Source organism: Strix uralensis, chromosome 5 (genome assembly GCF_047716275.1).
Source record: "Strix uralensis isolate ZFMK-TIS-50842 chromosome 5, bStrUra1, whole genome shotgun sequence".
Classification (NCBI taxonomy): domain Eukaryota; kingdom Metazoa; phylum Chordata; class Aves; order Strigiformes; family Strigidae; genus Strix; species Strix uralensis.
In genome coordinates, this window is record NC_133976.1 from 58,163,025 (window position 1) to 58,179,604 (window position 16,580).

General features: G+C 51.3%; 1 protein-coding gene and 1 non-coding gene across 2 annotated transcripts; both read left to right on the forward strand.

Moving 5' to 3' along the window:
- Nucleotides 1–2,641: 2,641 nt before the first annotated feature.
- RPL3 (ribosomal protein L3) lies at nt 2,642–10,417 on the forward strand. The gene is made up of 10 exons (XM_074871130.1): nt 2,642–2,702; nt 4,035–4,227; nt 4,845–5,013; nt 5,900–6,035; nt 7,276–7,462; nt 7,880–8,040; nt 8,324–8,425; nt 8,903–8,998; nt 9,455–9,574; nt 10,303–10,417. Exons 1-10 carry the CDS (start codon nt 2,700–2,702, stop codon nt 10,345–10,347), a joined length of 1,212 nt encoding a protein of 403 aa, XP_074727231.1. The 5' UTR covers nt 2,642–2,699; the 3' UTR covers nt 10,348–10,417.
- On the forward strand, nt 7,580–7,672 carry LOC141944901 (small nucleolar RNA U83B). The gene has a single exon (XR_012629361.1). It is a non-coding gene; the product is annotated as a small nucleolar RNA U83B (small nucleolar RNA).
- Nucleotides 10,418–16,580: the final 6,163 nt, after the last annotated feature.

Sequence of the window (16,580 nt, forward strand, 5' to 3'; positions counted from 1 at the left end):
GCTTGGGTTTTACTTTACCTGCAGGAACTGGAGTTGAGGAGAGGAGGTGGAAGGTCTCTGGGAGTTGATTAAATGTGTTTAACACTTGGATATGCCCTCCTTAATTATTTCACGCTAGCTGGGTAACCAGCCCCCCCCATGCTGAATGGCTTAGCTGTGTTACGCCTGGGCAGCTGGGGCAGGATTTGGCTCTATAGGTAGGTGTTTGCTTAAACTAATTAATGTTTGCAGTAACTTGATGTAACCATAACGTGCAGCACTTACATTGCATGTTACGGGTCAGCATCCCCATGGCGGGAATTTGGATGGCTTCCATGTGGTGCCATGGTCCCTGGTGGGGAGGGAGAAATCAGGGCAGGAGGCATCCCCGGGGCACCAATCTCCCCATGGTGTTGTGTTTGTCAAACACATCCTTCTCCATTAGGCCCAGGAGACCCTGAGGGCAAACTCCAAGTGCCTGGTGTGTGGGAAGCTCCAGCCCACCAAGCACTGGATACCATCACCTTCATGGCTTTGGGTATGCATCCCCTTTTGTACCACAGGCAGTGGTGGATTAAGGCCCATGTTCCTTATAATTACCTACTTATTCTCAATTTATTCAGTCTCTGTATGTGGTGGGGGTGGATCTTACTACTCAGCAGTTTCCTTGTTTTCCACAGATAACCTCGTGGATAGATCTACTACCATCTCCACCACCCAGCAGCTTCATCGGCTTCGTGTCCTGCATCCTCACCCCAGAGAGGGGCTGTGGGTAGCAGGATGTGGCCATCAGCTGAGCTGGCTGGGCTCTTAGGTTTACCAGCCACCTGGATGCCTGATGCCGTGACAGTTATCTGAAGCTGGGCTTCAACCCGTATTACCTCAGCTGAGGCTCTCAATGATGCAACGTTACACCCCAACATTTTGAGTGAGCAGCCAGGAGTCATTCCTCCAAAGGGACTGGCCTTCGGCTGCTGGACCATGGGCTGGATGAAGCCCTCAGCTCTCCCAGCCACCAGGTGCATGTGTCCTGTCTCCAGTGATGTCAGAAATCAGGTATGCATCTCAAGAGGCTGGGAGGGTGCCTGTCCTGTGGTGGTCCTTGGAAAGACCACGTCTCACAACATCACTTTCTTGATACCTCCTCACCTGGTCTTTAGCCAGCCCAGCCCAACCAGCCAGCCAGCTGGGCAAAGCAGGCAGCTCTGTCCGGCCCCATTACCCTCTCCTGCCTCTCAGATGTGTGTTGATTCCAGATCCTTTAGGGTGGTCTTCCTTCTTCCTCCTTGGACAGGAGGTGCAGGATTTCTGGCTGAGAACCAGAACCGCTTCAGAGGACGTTTCAGCCGGAGCTGTGCATCACATCAGTTATCCCGCAGGAGTGCTTGCACGGTTCCCAATCCAGGGAAGTCTGAGGGAGCTTCTTCAGCCTGGTCCTATCTGATTTCCCAGCATTAATGGAGAGAGAGTGAATAATTTATTTCCTGTCCCCCAGCTCTCTCCCTGTTCAGGTTTCACCTCAGCTCTGCTTCACCCCTATGCTGAAGAGATGCTCCAGTGCCAGCTCCCGTGTTGGCAAGTTTCCGACGTGGGCCGAGCCGGCCAAGATCTCCCAGAGACACGGCTGGTCCTGGCGGTGCTTACCCGTGTGCCAGAACAGCAGTAAATAGAGCAAGAGAAATAATAGCATGAATAATGACAGCTCCAGACAGGTTCCACAGGAAGTCTTATTTTCAGTTCCTCTTTCACAGCATAACTTTAGCATCTACATTGGTCTTATTGTTTATTATTAATTCAACAGTGGCACACAGACGTCCTGATTGAGTTTGGAGCTGCGCTGTACCAAGCACCGTGGGAATACGCAGCAGGACGCAGCCCCTGAAAAGCACACCATCAGCTCGAGAACGTGTCCCTGCATGATAGGAGAGAAATTACTTCATGTCTTTTTCTATTTTGAGATATATGCAAAAGTAATGGGTGCCAATGTTAGCAATGAAATCTATTTAATCTTATTAAAATTTTTTTTTCTTTCTTCTTACTGTGTTTCTTCACATTGCCTAACACCTTTTGCAAGCTGCGATGATTTGTCAAGTGCCTTTTGACTCAGGGGTCATTACAGATTCCTATAACTCTGGAGCTGTTTAATATAACTAGTTAAACACTACGTGGGGATGCTCTGCGAGGTAAGTACTCACTCCCAGCTTGGATAAGCACATAATTTTTGTGGAAAGGAAACCTCTAGCCTATTCAAGGAGGAAGACTGCTGTGGGACATGCCTTCTGTTGCTATATACATCTGAACAATGGCATGGGGACATCATGGTTTTGCATAATGTGATAAAGAACGGCACTTAAACATTTACGTGAGGAGTTTCATGTATTTCATTACGTTCCTCCCTTTCCTTTTGCTGTTTTAAACTGTAGTGCAACATTATCTGTTACGACCTGTAAGTGCAGACACTTACATTTTCACGAAACTCCGCCCGGTATCTTTCGCACGTTGTTTTTTCAGCGGCCCGGCAGCGCCAGCGCCAGCGCCCCCCACCGACGGCCGCGTCCCACCTTTCTTGGCCCCGTTCCCCCCCCGTAGCGTCCCGCGCGCGCCGCCTCGCCCACCTCTCGCGAGAGCGGCGCGCCCTGCGCAGCGCGTCACGGGGGCGGGGCGCTTATAAAAGACGCGCGCGGGGAGGGTCCGGCCCTTCCGGCCCGGCGCGGGACGAGATGGTGGGTGCTGCTGGCCGGGCCCGGCCGCGCCATCCCGCGGCTATCGGCGCCATCCTGCCCCCGGCGGCTGCCCGGCCCAGCTGCCGCCGCACCAGCGCCCTGCGGGAGGCGGCGCGGGGCCCTTTGCGGGGCTCGGGCGCGGCAGGCGCCGGGGGCGGGCCGGGCTTTGCCTTGGGGCCGCCGGCCGGGCCTGCTCGGGGTGGGGGCGGCGGGGAGGGCCCTGTGCCCGTCGCGGGGGTCGCTGCCCCACGTTTGGGGTGGGGCGGCTGCTCTCTAGAGAGCTGCCGGCAGGAACGGCGGCTCGAGCGGGCGGGCGGGCCGCAGTGCGGGGAGGGCCCGGGGGGCGGCCAGCGGGAGGCTTCTGCGGCCCCGCCAGCGCAGCGAGGCCGTGGGGGATGCGAGCGCGCAGGGTGCTCGGTCTAATAACACAGTTCACTGCCTTTCATCTGTGGGATCAAGTTTCGTGTTTGATAATGTCATTCATACGCGAAGGTATTGTACTGGCAGCCTTTGCGTAGGTGTCAAAATTTAGTTGTGCCGAGCCCTGCCGCAAGATTTGTAATCCGAACAAAGCCCTTTTTTGGGGCTGGTAAACTTTGTCTGCTTAAGGCAACTTGTGTTGAGTATTTTTTAAAAAGTGAGACCTGTTTCTTAGCTGTTGGTTGTTAGCTCCGTGTTTAGCTGTACAATCCTTTTTTTTAAATTTGGTTGTCAGATTGGATGGGCAATTCTTTGTTGGGCTGAGTTATCCGGGTAGAACCCAGCCTTGCTGGGCTCTCTGGTTACAGAGGGAGGCTGCAGGGCTGGTAGTTGAGGAAAACGGCTTAGAAAAAAACATGCATTTCCACCCAAAGTGACTGACCCAAATGTGGATGTTGAAATGCTGTTTTACTGCAGCTTTTCAAACCGAAATTGTTTTTATAATGCTTATTTTCATAGTGTTATCAGTTTGTTGGAACACTGTAAAATTATCTGTGCTTCTTCATTTTCTAGGCTTCTGGGGTACGTTGAAATTCTGGTGGCACGCTATGGCTGAACTACAGCTTGTGTGGTTCCTTAACTAGAATGGGACTTGGTGATGTCTTAAAATAAGCTTGAAAGGGAGGGAATGTTGAGGAAATCTAGGAAGAACATAGTTGGGGCATGAGGATTATATTCTTATAACACTGTGATGGGATGCAAAAGCCAAACAGCTGATACTGAGAAGAATTTGTAGAATGCAGGTTGTCTTGTGTATAGATAATATTCATGTTTCAAGAAGAGAATTGGCCTTGGCCCTCGAGTGCATATAATGAATCTCTATAGCAGGCCCTAATTATTTTCTCTCTCTAGTCTCACCGCAAGTTCTCAGCTCCAAGGCACGGGTCTCTGGGCTTCCTGCCCCGCAAGCGCAGTAGCAGGCACAGGGGCAAGGTGAAGAGCTTTCCCAAAGATGATCCCAGCAAGCCTGTCCATCTCACTGCCTTCTTGGGGTACAAAGCTGGCATGACCCACATTGTCCGTGAAGTCGACAGACCTGGATCCAGTATGTATTAATGTTCCTCTTAATAGAGGAGGTGGTTTTATCCTTATGAATGGCAGAAGATGACTTATTTGTTAATAGCTTTGGATTTTAGTCCTGGCTTGACTTTACCCTGTTCAGAGTCCTTGAGTGGGCGGGGTATAAAGCACCCAAACTCCTCCCACTTCAATGTGAGTGATGTCCCAGCAGTAAGACTTAATGTCTAGCAGTGTCTGTCCTGTTAATGGTCGTCTTTCTGAGAATCCCAGTGACCTGATGGTTTGGTTTAGCTGTACTGTAACTGGCTGCTTAGGATGACCTCTCGATGGGTGAACAGAAGTAAATTGCCGTTGGTGGGTTTTTTTGCTGATTGTCCAATCCTGAATGTGGTTCTGTTACTCGCTATTGTCCATTTTGCCTGTTGGGCTTTGCTGTGCTTCCTACTGAGCCAGCCTCAAATTTCTGCAAGGCATTAAATTGTAACTTAAGAGTTGGTCGCTCTACCATGCATCATCTTTGCCTTTGTGAAAAGAACTAGAGTTATTTAACTTTTCATGTGAAGGATTTACGAGTGAGAACAGGTGATGTATAATAGTTGTTGCTGGTGTTAATTGTTGTGCTGTATTTCTGTCTTCATCCAGAGGTGAACAAGAAGGAGGTGGTTGAGGCAGTCACTATAGTAGAGACTCCTCCCATGGTCATCGTGGGCATTGTGGGATACGTGCAGACTCCTCGTGGTCTCCGTAGCTTCAAGACCATCTTTGCTGAGCACATCAGTGATGAGTGTAAGCGTCGCTTCTACAAGAACTGGTAAGAGAGCAGGGCTTTTGCTTGTCTTAATCTCATGCCATGGCTTATTTTTTCTGCTGGGTGGCAGATTATGCTAGTGCAGCTTTTTGAAGAGGCTTTTTAGCAATTAGCGTTTGGCCTTGATGAACTGGCCTAATAATGGGATATGCTGTAGGAATGGCTCTGGGAGGGTGACAGCATAATGTTAGTGTGGTTCTTGGCGTAGGGGTGACAGTGTTGGTTTTTGCCTGAGATCTCCTTAACAGGCTACACATGATGATACTCCGACGGGCGGACATAAGGAAATCGCCTCCGGCGCTTCTTGTTGAGTGTCGAGTCCTGACTGTAGCCCTGTTTTTTTAGGAAAGGGGAAGACAAATGTTAACTTCTGATTACTGTTCCAGGCACTGTTGTGATTCAAAGTATGCACATTTGCCCAAGTGAGGCTCCAGTGTCTAGAGCTTACAGCCTGTTCATGAACTTTACAGGCTGAAAAGACATCAGAGCAATAATGATGACAAGGGTGTCACAGTAATGACCTTGCTGTCAGGCATAGCTTGGGGCTTACAAGGGGGGAAATTACAGTATTCTGAAGCAGATAGCAGTTATTTGACAATTGCTTTAAAGATCTGTTTTTTTCTGTTACTGTTTGACATTTCTCTACAGTCTTTTGTCTTCTGTACTGTGAATATTAATGTGCTTTGGAATTCATGGCAGCTCCGCTCAGCTCTGGCATCTTTGTCACTGTCTGATGAGCTCCAGGCTCCGCTTGCCAGTGGAAAAGAGTCCTTAGAAGCTGGCAATGAGCCGAAACCAGCTGAGGTGGCAGCCCCTTCCGCTCATCCCCGCTTCCCTGGGGGATTGATGAAGGGCTTAGCCAAACCTTGTCTCTGCTCTGCTCCTGAAGGCACAAGTCCAAGAAGAAGGCCTTCACCAAATACTGCAAGAAATGGCAGGATGAGGAGGGCAAAAAGCAGCTGGAGAAAGATTTCAATAGCATGAAGAAATACTGCCAGGTTATTAGAGTCATGGCTCACACTCAGGTAAGTGTCTGAGGGACTCAGGTGTACGCTGGAAACAACCAAGAGAGCAAGCATAGCACTGGATCCATCTCTGTAGGGAGATTTCTGCTGTCCCCTGCATCCTGATGCTGACTGTTAAGCACAAGACAAATACCGTCACTCCTCATTCTGTACAAAGTGTGTGCTCACAGGGTGATTGAGGGCAACTGCTGGCAGTCTTCTCAAGCAGTGTCCAAAAGACTGAACCATAGTAGGAACTTCTTGGACTCAGTCCTTTGCTGATATCATGTAGACCTGGGCTCTCTTAATTCCAGCTACAAATAAAAACAGGCTAAACATTTAATTCTGGGGTTTGTGTGGTCAGCATCATTTCAGGCTATGTTCTATTGGGACTGCAAATACTCAGAAGCTTTTGTTGGCTTCTGTTGTTCAACTGGAGGTGTACTCCTCAGTGGTGTGGTGGTGACTCCCTAGCCATCAGTGCTTTGCCAGACTTTCTTGGGAGATGTAATTAAATCTGAATTGTCTGTAAGTGCAGTAAGATGTCTAGTTATGACATTGCTAATTTTACTAGAATCATTTTTCCATACTAGACAGCAAAGGCAGTATTGCAGCTGCTGTTGATACTCTTATCAGTCCTTCTGTGCTAAATACAGTAGAAGTAACTGCAAATGTGACCCTACCCAAAGTGTCCTTCCGTGTGGCAGGCTTTATCAAAGAGTCATAGAATGGTTTGGGTTGGAAGGGACTTTTAAAGATCATGTAGTCCAACCCCCTTGCCGTGGGCAGGGACATCGTTCACTAGATCAGGTTGCTCGAAGCCCTGACTTTGAACGCTTCCAATAATAGAGCATCTTCTTCCCTGGGCAGCCTGTGCCAGTGTCTCACCACCCTCATGATGAAAAATTTCTTCTTTATGTCCAATCTAAATTTATTCTCTTTCAGTTTAAAACTATTGCCCTGTGTTATCTTCTGTCCTTCCTGGATGGAGTGTGCCTGGTGACTGTGGGGTTAGAGAATTCTGTATTCCTGTGGGTGGCATATAACTTCCAGATACTGTGACTTGTCATTTAAGCCATAATGCAGCCTTCCCCTTTAGTGTAGGGCCTTTTACTTCAGTATGTTGAAGTTGTGTATCTTGAAAAAGGATATGTTTAGTTAGAGAAACAGATTAGGTCAGGACTAGAAGGTTACTGGGCTAGTTAATAGAAGGTCTGTCTTGGAAGAGCAGGAGCTAAATTTCATCCTTTCTGTTTTCTAGATGCGTTTGCTTCCCCTGAGACAGAAGAAGTCTCACCTGATGGAGATCCAGGTGAACGGTGGCAGTGTTGCTGAGAAAGTGGACTGGGCCCGGGAGAAGCTGGAACAGCAGGTGCCTGTGTCTACTGTCTTTGGCCAGGATGAGATGATAGATGTCATTGGAGTCACCAAGGGCAAGGGATATAAAGGTAAATTCATGGAAGTTCTCCTCTTTGTGATCGGATACAGTTTTTAATGAAATTCTAGCCTTGAGTTTTCACAAGTGTGTGGGCTAAGAGCTGAGGAGGTGAATCCATACTGCTGTCACAGTTCAATGATGAGACCATGGAATGAGCGCTGGGCACAGCGCCTGACATCCGTGAGGAGCCATTCCATGCTGCCTTCCTTCTGAGAACACAACCCAGGGACAGCTGGGGAGGGAGCCTGGGCGGTTCAGGGGCAGGGTGCTTCACCAGGAAATGTGTTTAATTCCTGGGATGGTGGGTCTGGGCTTCCCTTTTGTTGCTTGGGGACAGCAGCTTGAAAGGTGGCGTAAACTCTAGTTGAACAATTTGGTGACATCTCAGCTTGACAGCAGTTATCAACACTGCTTTGGTTTCTTCCAGGTGTTACCAGCCGTTGGCACACCAAAAAGCTGCCCCGCAAGACTCACAGGGGTCTGCGCAAAGTGGCCTGCATTGGTGCGTGGCACCCTGCTCGCGTGGCTTTCTCTGTGGCCAGGGCTGGTCAGAAGGGGTATCACCATCGGACTGAAATCAATAAGAAGGTTTGTGTCTCTGAACTGCTGGGAAGAAACAAGAGCTGACTGAGGTCACTTGCTGCATGACAGTGGAGAGTTTTACTTTGTATGCTTTGTTTGCTTGAATGTCATCTTGGGGGCAGTAACCATAGTCCATTATGTTGGATAACCATAAAATTCCTGTATGGCCACATGATTTCAAAGTGCAACAGACATATTTCTCCAACCCTATGTGAAATTCTTTACGTTTTGGCTGATGACAGGCCTTTTCTCCTACCCTTTGCTAAGTAGAAATTCTTGATGTTTTTAGATCTACAAGATTGGCCAGGGTTACCAAATCAAGGATGGAAAGCTGATCAAAAACAATGCATCAACTGATTATGACTTGTCTGACAAGAGCATTAACCCTCTGGTGAGTTGTTGCAGCTCTATAGAGAGTGCTTGTGAACTGCAGTCTTAAGAGGCAAATGGGCCTGGTGTAAGTTGCAAAATGGTTGAATGAGCTCTTGAGATAAAACTGCTGCTGTGGGAGGTGGTGTTGCTTAGTCATTCTCAGTATTGACTTGTGTAACTTGCTAATTGCATTTGATATGTGGCAACAGTGTAGAGAAATGTTACAAACCTAGAAATGGTACTTGTAAATAAGGAATAACTTAGGGAGAGCAGCTTTTGCTGTTTTGTCGGCCTCTTCTTGTGGCAGCTGTTCTTTGCAAAAGCCTTACAGCAACAAGTAAATAGCTGTATTGAGAAACTTGCTCAGTGAAAGGTAATATTGGAAAGAGGATTTTGGTGAATGTGGGAATGGCTGAGACTTGGAAGTGATGCGAGACCATCAGGCTGTGGTCACTGGTCCTGCTTATACAGAGTGCTAACTGTTTTCCTTGTGCAGGGAGGCTTTGTCCACTATGGTGAGGTGACCAATGACTTCATCATGCTGAAAGGTTGTGTTGTTGGGACCAAGAAGAGGGTCCTAACCCTGCGCAAGGTGAGTACTGCAACCTGCTGTCAAATGGGCTGGAACAGCTTGAGTTAGCTGCACTGCCTCTGGTATGGGTGTTGCTTGCTGCTGTGGGGGTTCATGTAGCCAGCTAGAAAGACAAGCCCCATGCACACAAACCTGCCTCATATTAATGGCTTTGGGAGCAGCGTGAGGTCCTTTTCCCAGTCCAGTCCAGGGCTGTTTGTAGTGAAGGGCATGCTTTAGGGTTGAGAGTTCTTTGGGACCGTAAGGACACTGGCAGGCAGACTTGGGCTCGCCTGCTGGTGTGAGTGGACCAGTCTTCAACCTTGAAGGCCAAAGGTGCGGACTGGCTTATTAGTAAGTGCTCCTTGCTCATAATAGCAGCTGCAGTGTGAGATCAGAGTGACTTGGGAGGTGGCAAGAAGTAGCCAGCATGCTGGCAGGGTGCTGCTGCATACTCACCTGGCATCTCTTGTGTAGTCCCTGCTTGTGCAGACCAAGCGCCGGGCCCTGGAGAAGATTGACTTGAAGTTCATTGACACAACCTCCAAATTTGGTCATGGCCGCTTCCAGACAGCTGAGGAGAAGAAGGCTTTCATGGTAAGGACAGTCTGAAGCTGGCAGCTTCGTGTTGTGTATCTGTATTGTCTTTCAGCTAATGGCAGTTGGAATCTTGACCTTTGGGCTGTTTTAGGGCCAAGATTTCTGCGAAACAAAGTGTTTAGCTTCAGTTCAGAGGGTTCATCCTGCCAACTTGGTTATCACCACAGCGGGGGCTGGGGTCTTGTTGTTTGGTGCCTGAGCGGTGTTGCCATGTTTGGGCACAAGTCATTTGCTGATGAGGCATGGAACAAGCATGGAAAGCACGGAGCTGTATCTGACACCCATGGGGAGTGGCTCTGCTCTGCGTTTCTCCTGAGCAGCTCCGGACCCAGACGATGGTGCTCACAGCGGGCTGGGGTGGCATCCTCAATTTGTCACTTGCTGGAGGAAGCAAGTCGGGAGTCTGGGGTGTGAGGCCCTTGGGGGGTCAGAGCAGTTCAGCTGCCCAGGGGCTGCATGGGAGCTTCCCCACAAGGTGGCACCAGCGTTTCTTTTACAAAGTCATCGATCTGGTGCAGTGTGGCTGTGCCAAGTTCAGCTTTTGCCCAAAACCTGTAGCTGTGGGTGTGGGGCTTGGGATTTCCAGTGGGCTGCAACATTGAGGGCTTTTTTTAGCTTAATTTCTTGGCAGTGAGAGGAGAAGAAATTACGGCATTGAAATAGGGATGTGATGTGATCTTTGCAGACTGCTGTTTTCATAGTTTCTTTTTGGTTCTTTTTTTCAGGGACCACTCAAGAAAGATCGTATTGCAAAAGAGGAGACAGCTTAATGTGTGTAATGGTCTTGTCCTGTGTCCTGTGTGGTCTCAGGTGGAAAAATAAATATTTTAAAGAAATTAACTTTGCCTCTTGGTTTATACATAGCTGCCTGAAGTCTGGTACTCTCACTGCAGGCCCTGTGTGTGGGACCAACCAAACCAAAGAAGCAAATAAAGCTCAAATTCATGAGCATCCAACTCATAGCAGTGTTCCTGTAACGAGAAAGAAGCTGTCGCTGGTTTTGGAGAGCAGAGATTTTGGGGCATAGCAAGGCTCCTCTGGTTGGTTGTGTAAAATAGTAAAGCGACAGGAGCCCTGCATGTGTTTGCAATACTGAGGTATTATTCCACATATTAAATTGTCTGCTGGATGGCTAGGGAGCTCCTTTGAGTCAAACAGGTCTTGAAATAATGAAACTGCTTCAGATAGTTGAAATGTCACTAAATTTTAGGTAGGTGGCTCATGCTGGCTGTTGCTGTGGAAACCTTCCAGTTTCTGTCTGACAGAGGATGTAACCTGCTTACTGTTAGCAAATGCAGTTTATTGCTGTTCCTGAGAGCAGGTAATGTGACAAATTGCTACTTTGCAGCAGCTCAGGATCCATTTCCCAACCCTGCCAAAAGGCTCTGCCTGGTGCTGGGAAACAGGCTGCCCTGGGAGGGGATGAGGGGTGACTTTTCTGCCTCCCACCCTCCGAGGAAGAGGGAGAGCTGTGAGTGCTGCTTGTGTGTTACTGCATGGTTCAAAATACTGTCAGCTCCTGGGGAGACAGTTTGGCTGGTGTTCCCAGCTGAGACCGACGGTGAGGGGCAGCTGAGACTGGGACTGGCTCTGTGTAGAGCACCAGCCCTGACCGAATCACCGCAGTAGTGGGAGCTGAAGCGTTATACCAAGAAAGGCAGCTGTGGCCCCAAGTGCTTGTCTGCCTCCAGCTGCAGTAGTGAGATCACTTGTGGTTCGGGCCATAGCCTGACTGAAGGCCGTGTAAATTTAGATAACTGTGCTGGGATATCCTTTGCTGACCATAATTGGAGACGTGGCAGTGATGGAGGTAATAACTCTTCAGATCTACACACCAACGTGTAGTGCTGCTCTGAGACAGACCCAGTTTGATGCTACTTGCTCTAACTGAAATGAGGAAAGGTTCTTGTAGAGATTATTTCCTGTGGTGATGTGGAAGAACCTTCTAAGAGTTAAAAGGTGGCAAGAAGGAGGAAAAACATTTACCTTGTTTCCGTAGAAACCAGACGTGATGACTGTACAAGCTGGCTGGCTCCCTGTCAGCCTCATTTAACACATGAACCTGCTGGCTGATCTCAGCCAAGAGTAACAAGAGAGGTCTTACCCACTAATTTTATTTTCTTTTTTTTTTTTCCCCACAAGTCTCAAATCAGCAGATAAAGAGCCTTAAATTAGTATTTCCCCAATGCAGGAAAGTGGAATTTCCAACCTCTGTCCATCTTGAGGCTGCAGTTCTATGAGCAGCTCTGAAGAGCAAGGGTTTCCTGCCTGTTAGTCAGCCTTAGGTGGTCTTTTCACTTGGCAGTGAGTTGGCTGTTCTAAAGCATGTCTGCACTAGCTGGCTAGCAAGCGTGTGGCTCTAAGCCAGCCCTGTCTGCTACTGCCCCTTCAATCAAACCAGTCAGCTTCATCCAAGGGAATTGGGTTTATCAACATAAAACTGGGATGTGTTGGGGACATGACAAGCTGTGCACTGCCTTGATGAAAATCTATAAAAGCACCTAATTTTGCCAAATCGCATCTTGTGGTGGGCACTCCACTGGAGGCTGATGAGCTGGAGAACGTATTTGGAAGTGGCAATGGTAGCAGAGGGAATTTTTAGTCAAATTAGCACCTAAGTAGAAGGAAGCAGTCCTGAAAAAACACTGTCCTTGTTGAAGATGCTTGGTGTGTCTCTATCAGGAGGAGCTGCTTTGGCTTGGGACCCAGTGCCAGATTTGGGTTTTTTTATTCTTGAAGTGATAGTTGCTGCCTGATAAAGCAATGGGTGGAGGCAAAAAACCCCCAAAGGCGTTTTTTGATCTTTTTCCATCCTGGAATCCCGGGGCCAAGAGGACACCCAACGTCAGGAGGTGGCGCTCCTCCCTCTGTAGATGGTGTATGGGACACTTGTTCCCAAGGGCTTGGCTGGTGGGGCTGGCCTGGAGAAAAGCCCTGCTTAGCTGCAGCCAGGTCACCCAGGCTATGTGGTCCCTCTGAGGGCTCCCCGAAGCCCTGCCATGCTGCCTGGGCACTTTGCTGGGGAGCTCCTGGGATCCAGGTTTGGGAAGTCCCTGTCAAGCTGTGCCGGTGGGGGGCAATGCCAGGGGATGCCGAGCTGGCTTCAGCAAAGCTTCCCACTCCCAAAGCCGGGGTCTGCCCGGCAGCCCTCGTCCTCCCAGCCTTCCCGCTCCTGAAGAGCATCTATCCTCTGTTTTAGGGACAGTCCGCAGTGGAATAGGCAGCAATCAGTGCAGGTCACACATTGGTCGAGCAGCTCCCCAGAAACTGGTTTTAGGGTGGCTTATGTTTCTTTTTAAAACCACCTTCTCTTAACATTGTGCTTTTTCTTTTCAGCACGGTTGTCTTCCCCTCGCAGCTCCCCGAGTGCCACAGTAGCACTCTGAGTGCATCTTCCCTGCTCCAAAATGGCCAATGATCTCCCTGTCCGCTCAGAAAAGATCCTGCACCCTGGTGATGCTCAGGCCAACCCCAGCGCCGCGGGAGGACAGGCACAGCCCTGACCCTGCCGAAATAGCGCCGGGCACCGTGGGAACATGTCCTGTCCCAGCTGGTGCCGGGAGGGCCGCGGCTGGGAAGCGGGGCTGGGTTTCACCCACAGTACCCGCTGCTCCCCAGCTGCCACCAGCACAGGGGCTGGGACCCGGCACTTCCGGCAGGGGGGCGGGGAGCACTTTTCCATCCTTCCTGGGGTGCATCTGGCTCCAGTGCTGCCTCTTTCCCTCACTGGAGATGAAACGAGATGCAGCTGTGATGCTGGAGCAGAGACATTAGAAGCGTGTGAGGAAGCCTGGGGGGGAAAAAAAGCGGGTTCAAGTTAGAGGTCTTGGCTCCCACAGTCAGCTTCACAAGTGGCCCAGCTGACATCCCGGCCCCTGCCTTTGATCCCAGTGACAGGCGGGGAGCTTCAAGTATGCTTGACAGGGGAGAGGGGCTGATGAAGGTGCCCCAGGGGAGCTGGGTTCACGCACAGCGCAGCAGCTTTTCTGCTGGAGCAACTCCACTGGCCTTTTCTGAGAGCGGTGTGTGTTTGATTTGCAGCGTCCTCGGCCCCAGGACTACTTTCGTACCTGACAACTCTCTGGCTTCTCATCAACCCTTAGAAGTGCCTGCGGGACCTGGGGAGGTGGATGCGGTGGGAAGATGGGTCCCCGTGGAGGTCAGGCCCTCCTTGCATGGAACAAGGGGGTGGCAGGCAGCCCTGCTCTGGGACCGCAGCCCCGCAGGCACCCCAAGTTCCCCATGCCAAGGCAAAGCCAAAGCTGAAGCTCCCCCATCCCCACAGCTGCCATGGCCTCCTTGCTGTTGGGCATCAATGGTCCCAGCACAGTGCTGCTCCCCAGCTGGACACACGGCTCATGAAAGCCCACGTGAGTTTTGGGAAGTCTTCTCATCCCCCCCATATCGGCACTGGGGAATCACGTGTTTCTGCAGCAGCCACCGAGCGCAGTGAGGAAGACTAAATTTATCTCCTACTGTCTTCCAACTTCCCCAAAATGCGGCGCGGGGTTGTCCTCCCTTCCTGGAGAGGACAGCTGCTGTGCTGGGGTCCCCAGTGCCCCCAGGTGCTGCTCAACAGGCAGCGCCAGGGCTTGCCTCCCCCCCTAGCCCCAAAGCACCCCAGTGCTGGGCAGCACTCTTGGTAGTACGTGCGGCATCAAATTCAAGCTCAAGGATTGAAGCTGGAAAAGGTGTACACCTGGATTCAGCCTTGTGCCCTAAGGGATGTGGGGACACCTCTCAGGGGCTGTCACTGAGCTCAGGCATCACTTCACGCTCAGCCACCACATCACAGAGCTTTTAAAATATGTATTTTTTAACTTCTTTATTGACACCAGCGATGGTAGAGACTGAATTAAGCCAACAAGGGCTGTTCCTGCTGTGTGCAGCTGTGTGTAAGGCCAGTGGGAGAGGCTTTCCCAGCGTGCATCCCTCTGCAGAGACAAATCTTCACCCGGTTTTATGGCCAGAGCTGTCTGCCGTGTGCTCTGCTCCTCTCCACCACCGTGTTTGAGAGCTGGATAGAAACCAAAGTTCATTTTCCCCTTGGGAATCAGCCAGCAACCAGGGCCCTGGTGGGCCGGGTCAGCAAGGAGCTGTTGATGGCGGGAGGTATTTATAATCTTTGTTTGGTTCCAGCAAGGCTGGATGCCCACTCCCGTTTCCCTCCATACAATAAGATCAAACAGCTCCGGGACATTTCCTCGCTCCTCGCAGATGAAGTCCCTGCATCTGCTGCCCTGCTCCACCCCGCCTGGGACTGCAGCCTCTTCCTTCACTCGAAGACTTGGGGAGTTGCTGCTGCTGTTTCTTCTGCCCTGAAATGGACACTTTCCTCATTTTTCCTACCCCACTTCATTTTCAGGGCTTGTGGGTGAGGGGTGCAGGGGGACCAAGACTGTGGCACCTTCCCCGCCTCAGCTTCATCCCTCCTCCCACTTCCGAGGGACCTCAGTGAGGACACACACCAGTCTGATGGCTCCCATGCAGGGCGTGCAGGCCGTGCCCATGGGTGTCACTGCAGCTGGGGGTGGGAAAGCAGCAGTACGCCCACTCCTGGTGAGGGGATGATAGGAAAGTGCCCAGCAGGATTTTATTTCTCTGTCCCATACCTCCCTCCTCTTCCTTGGTGCCTGGCCCTGGTGACAGGCAGGGATAAGGGGAGGGTGAGGTCCTAGGAGTGTGGTAGGGCTGTGCTGGGTGGGTTGTCTGTGTCACCGGTGATATCCTTGCCATGGGCACCTGCTGCTGCTGACACCATCCCAGCTGTGGGCCTTTGCTGTGCTGCCACACTGGGGGTCTCTGCAGACCCTTTCCCCAAAGACCATTTTGCTCTGGGGATCCCTCCTGGGGGCTCAGCCATGGAAGAGCACTGCTGCCGGGAAAGCAGGAGGGACAGCATGCAGCACCCCTGGAGGGGTGACACTGAGCACCAACAAAGGCTGACTGTCCCCCAGGCTCTGCTTGGGGCGGAGCGGGAGCATCCCCCAGCACCTAGCCACTGGCAAGCAAGAGGGGCTTCCCTGTGGGGCAGGAGCAGATCCCAGGTGTGCCAGCCAGTTGGTGGGAGCTGCAGTTGACCACATCCCAAGCCAGACAGTGCTGTCCTGTCCATCTCCCAAGTGCATTCCCTCTCCCCTTTCCCGGCAAGCACCTTCCCCAGGTGTCCCTGGTGCCGGGAGGCTGCAGGCGCGGTGGGGGGCCTGGCTGTGGGCAGGGACTGCGGCTGCTTTTCATGTTCCCCCCCCCCCCCCCCCGGCTTAGTTCATGCTTACTCTTTCAGCAGGTCCCTGTGATCTCGGGGGTAATTACGAGTGTCAGGTTCGGGGCAGCCAAAAGGGGATTTTGGAGGGGGGGAGGTGGCAGTGAGCAGCAGGGGGACAGCAAGGGGCTGGGGAAGGATGAAGCAGGGTGGGTGCTAGTGGGACTTTGGTGCCCTTTCACCTAGGTTCTGCCCTCCTTTGTGTTGAGGTGTCACAGCAGCCCTTCACCCCATGCAGTTGGGTGCTGGCTCCCTGTTTCTGGGTCCACAGCTTCCCCCTCACAACCATACACAGCACCTGTGGAGACCGAGATGATCTAGCTCTATTAATCGTGGCTCCTTGTGCACAGTCTGGCCCCCTCCTTTGCTGTGCACACATACTGGCCAGGACTAGGGACAGAGTGTGAGGCTACAAAAGCTGCAGCCCCAAAGCAGTTCCCTTCCCTTGAAAACATGTTTTTCCCCCTCCATTGCGTGCTGCTTTGCTTCTTGTGCCCCAGATTGAGCTGGACCTTCACAGCATCTCCTCCTGGAGCATGCTGGGGTGCCAGTCTGTGCTTGGAGGGCCAAAATGCACACATTCCCCGTACTCCAAGCCTTCAGCATCCCTTCTTCTTCAACTTGAGCCTTCCTCTCAAGGAGAAACCCTAGGTAAGGCCCCCCCATGCCTCCCTCCTCCTCCTCCTTGCCCTGGGGTGCTGAGCCAGGTGTCCCTGGGACCAGGACATGGGATGGGTGCCA

Bases quoted from the DNA above. Each gene is read 5' to 3' on its own strand.
- RPL3 (XM_074871130.1), top strand. The intron at 8,999-9,454 runs GTGAGTACTGCA...TCTCTTGTGTAG, and splicing joins GGGTCCTAACCCTGCGCAAG to TCCCTGCTTGTGCAGACCAA. The intron at 9,575-10,302 runs GTAAGGACAGTC...TCTTTTTTTCAG, and splicing joins AGGAGAAGAAGGCTTTCATG to GGACCACTCAAGAAAGATCG.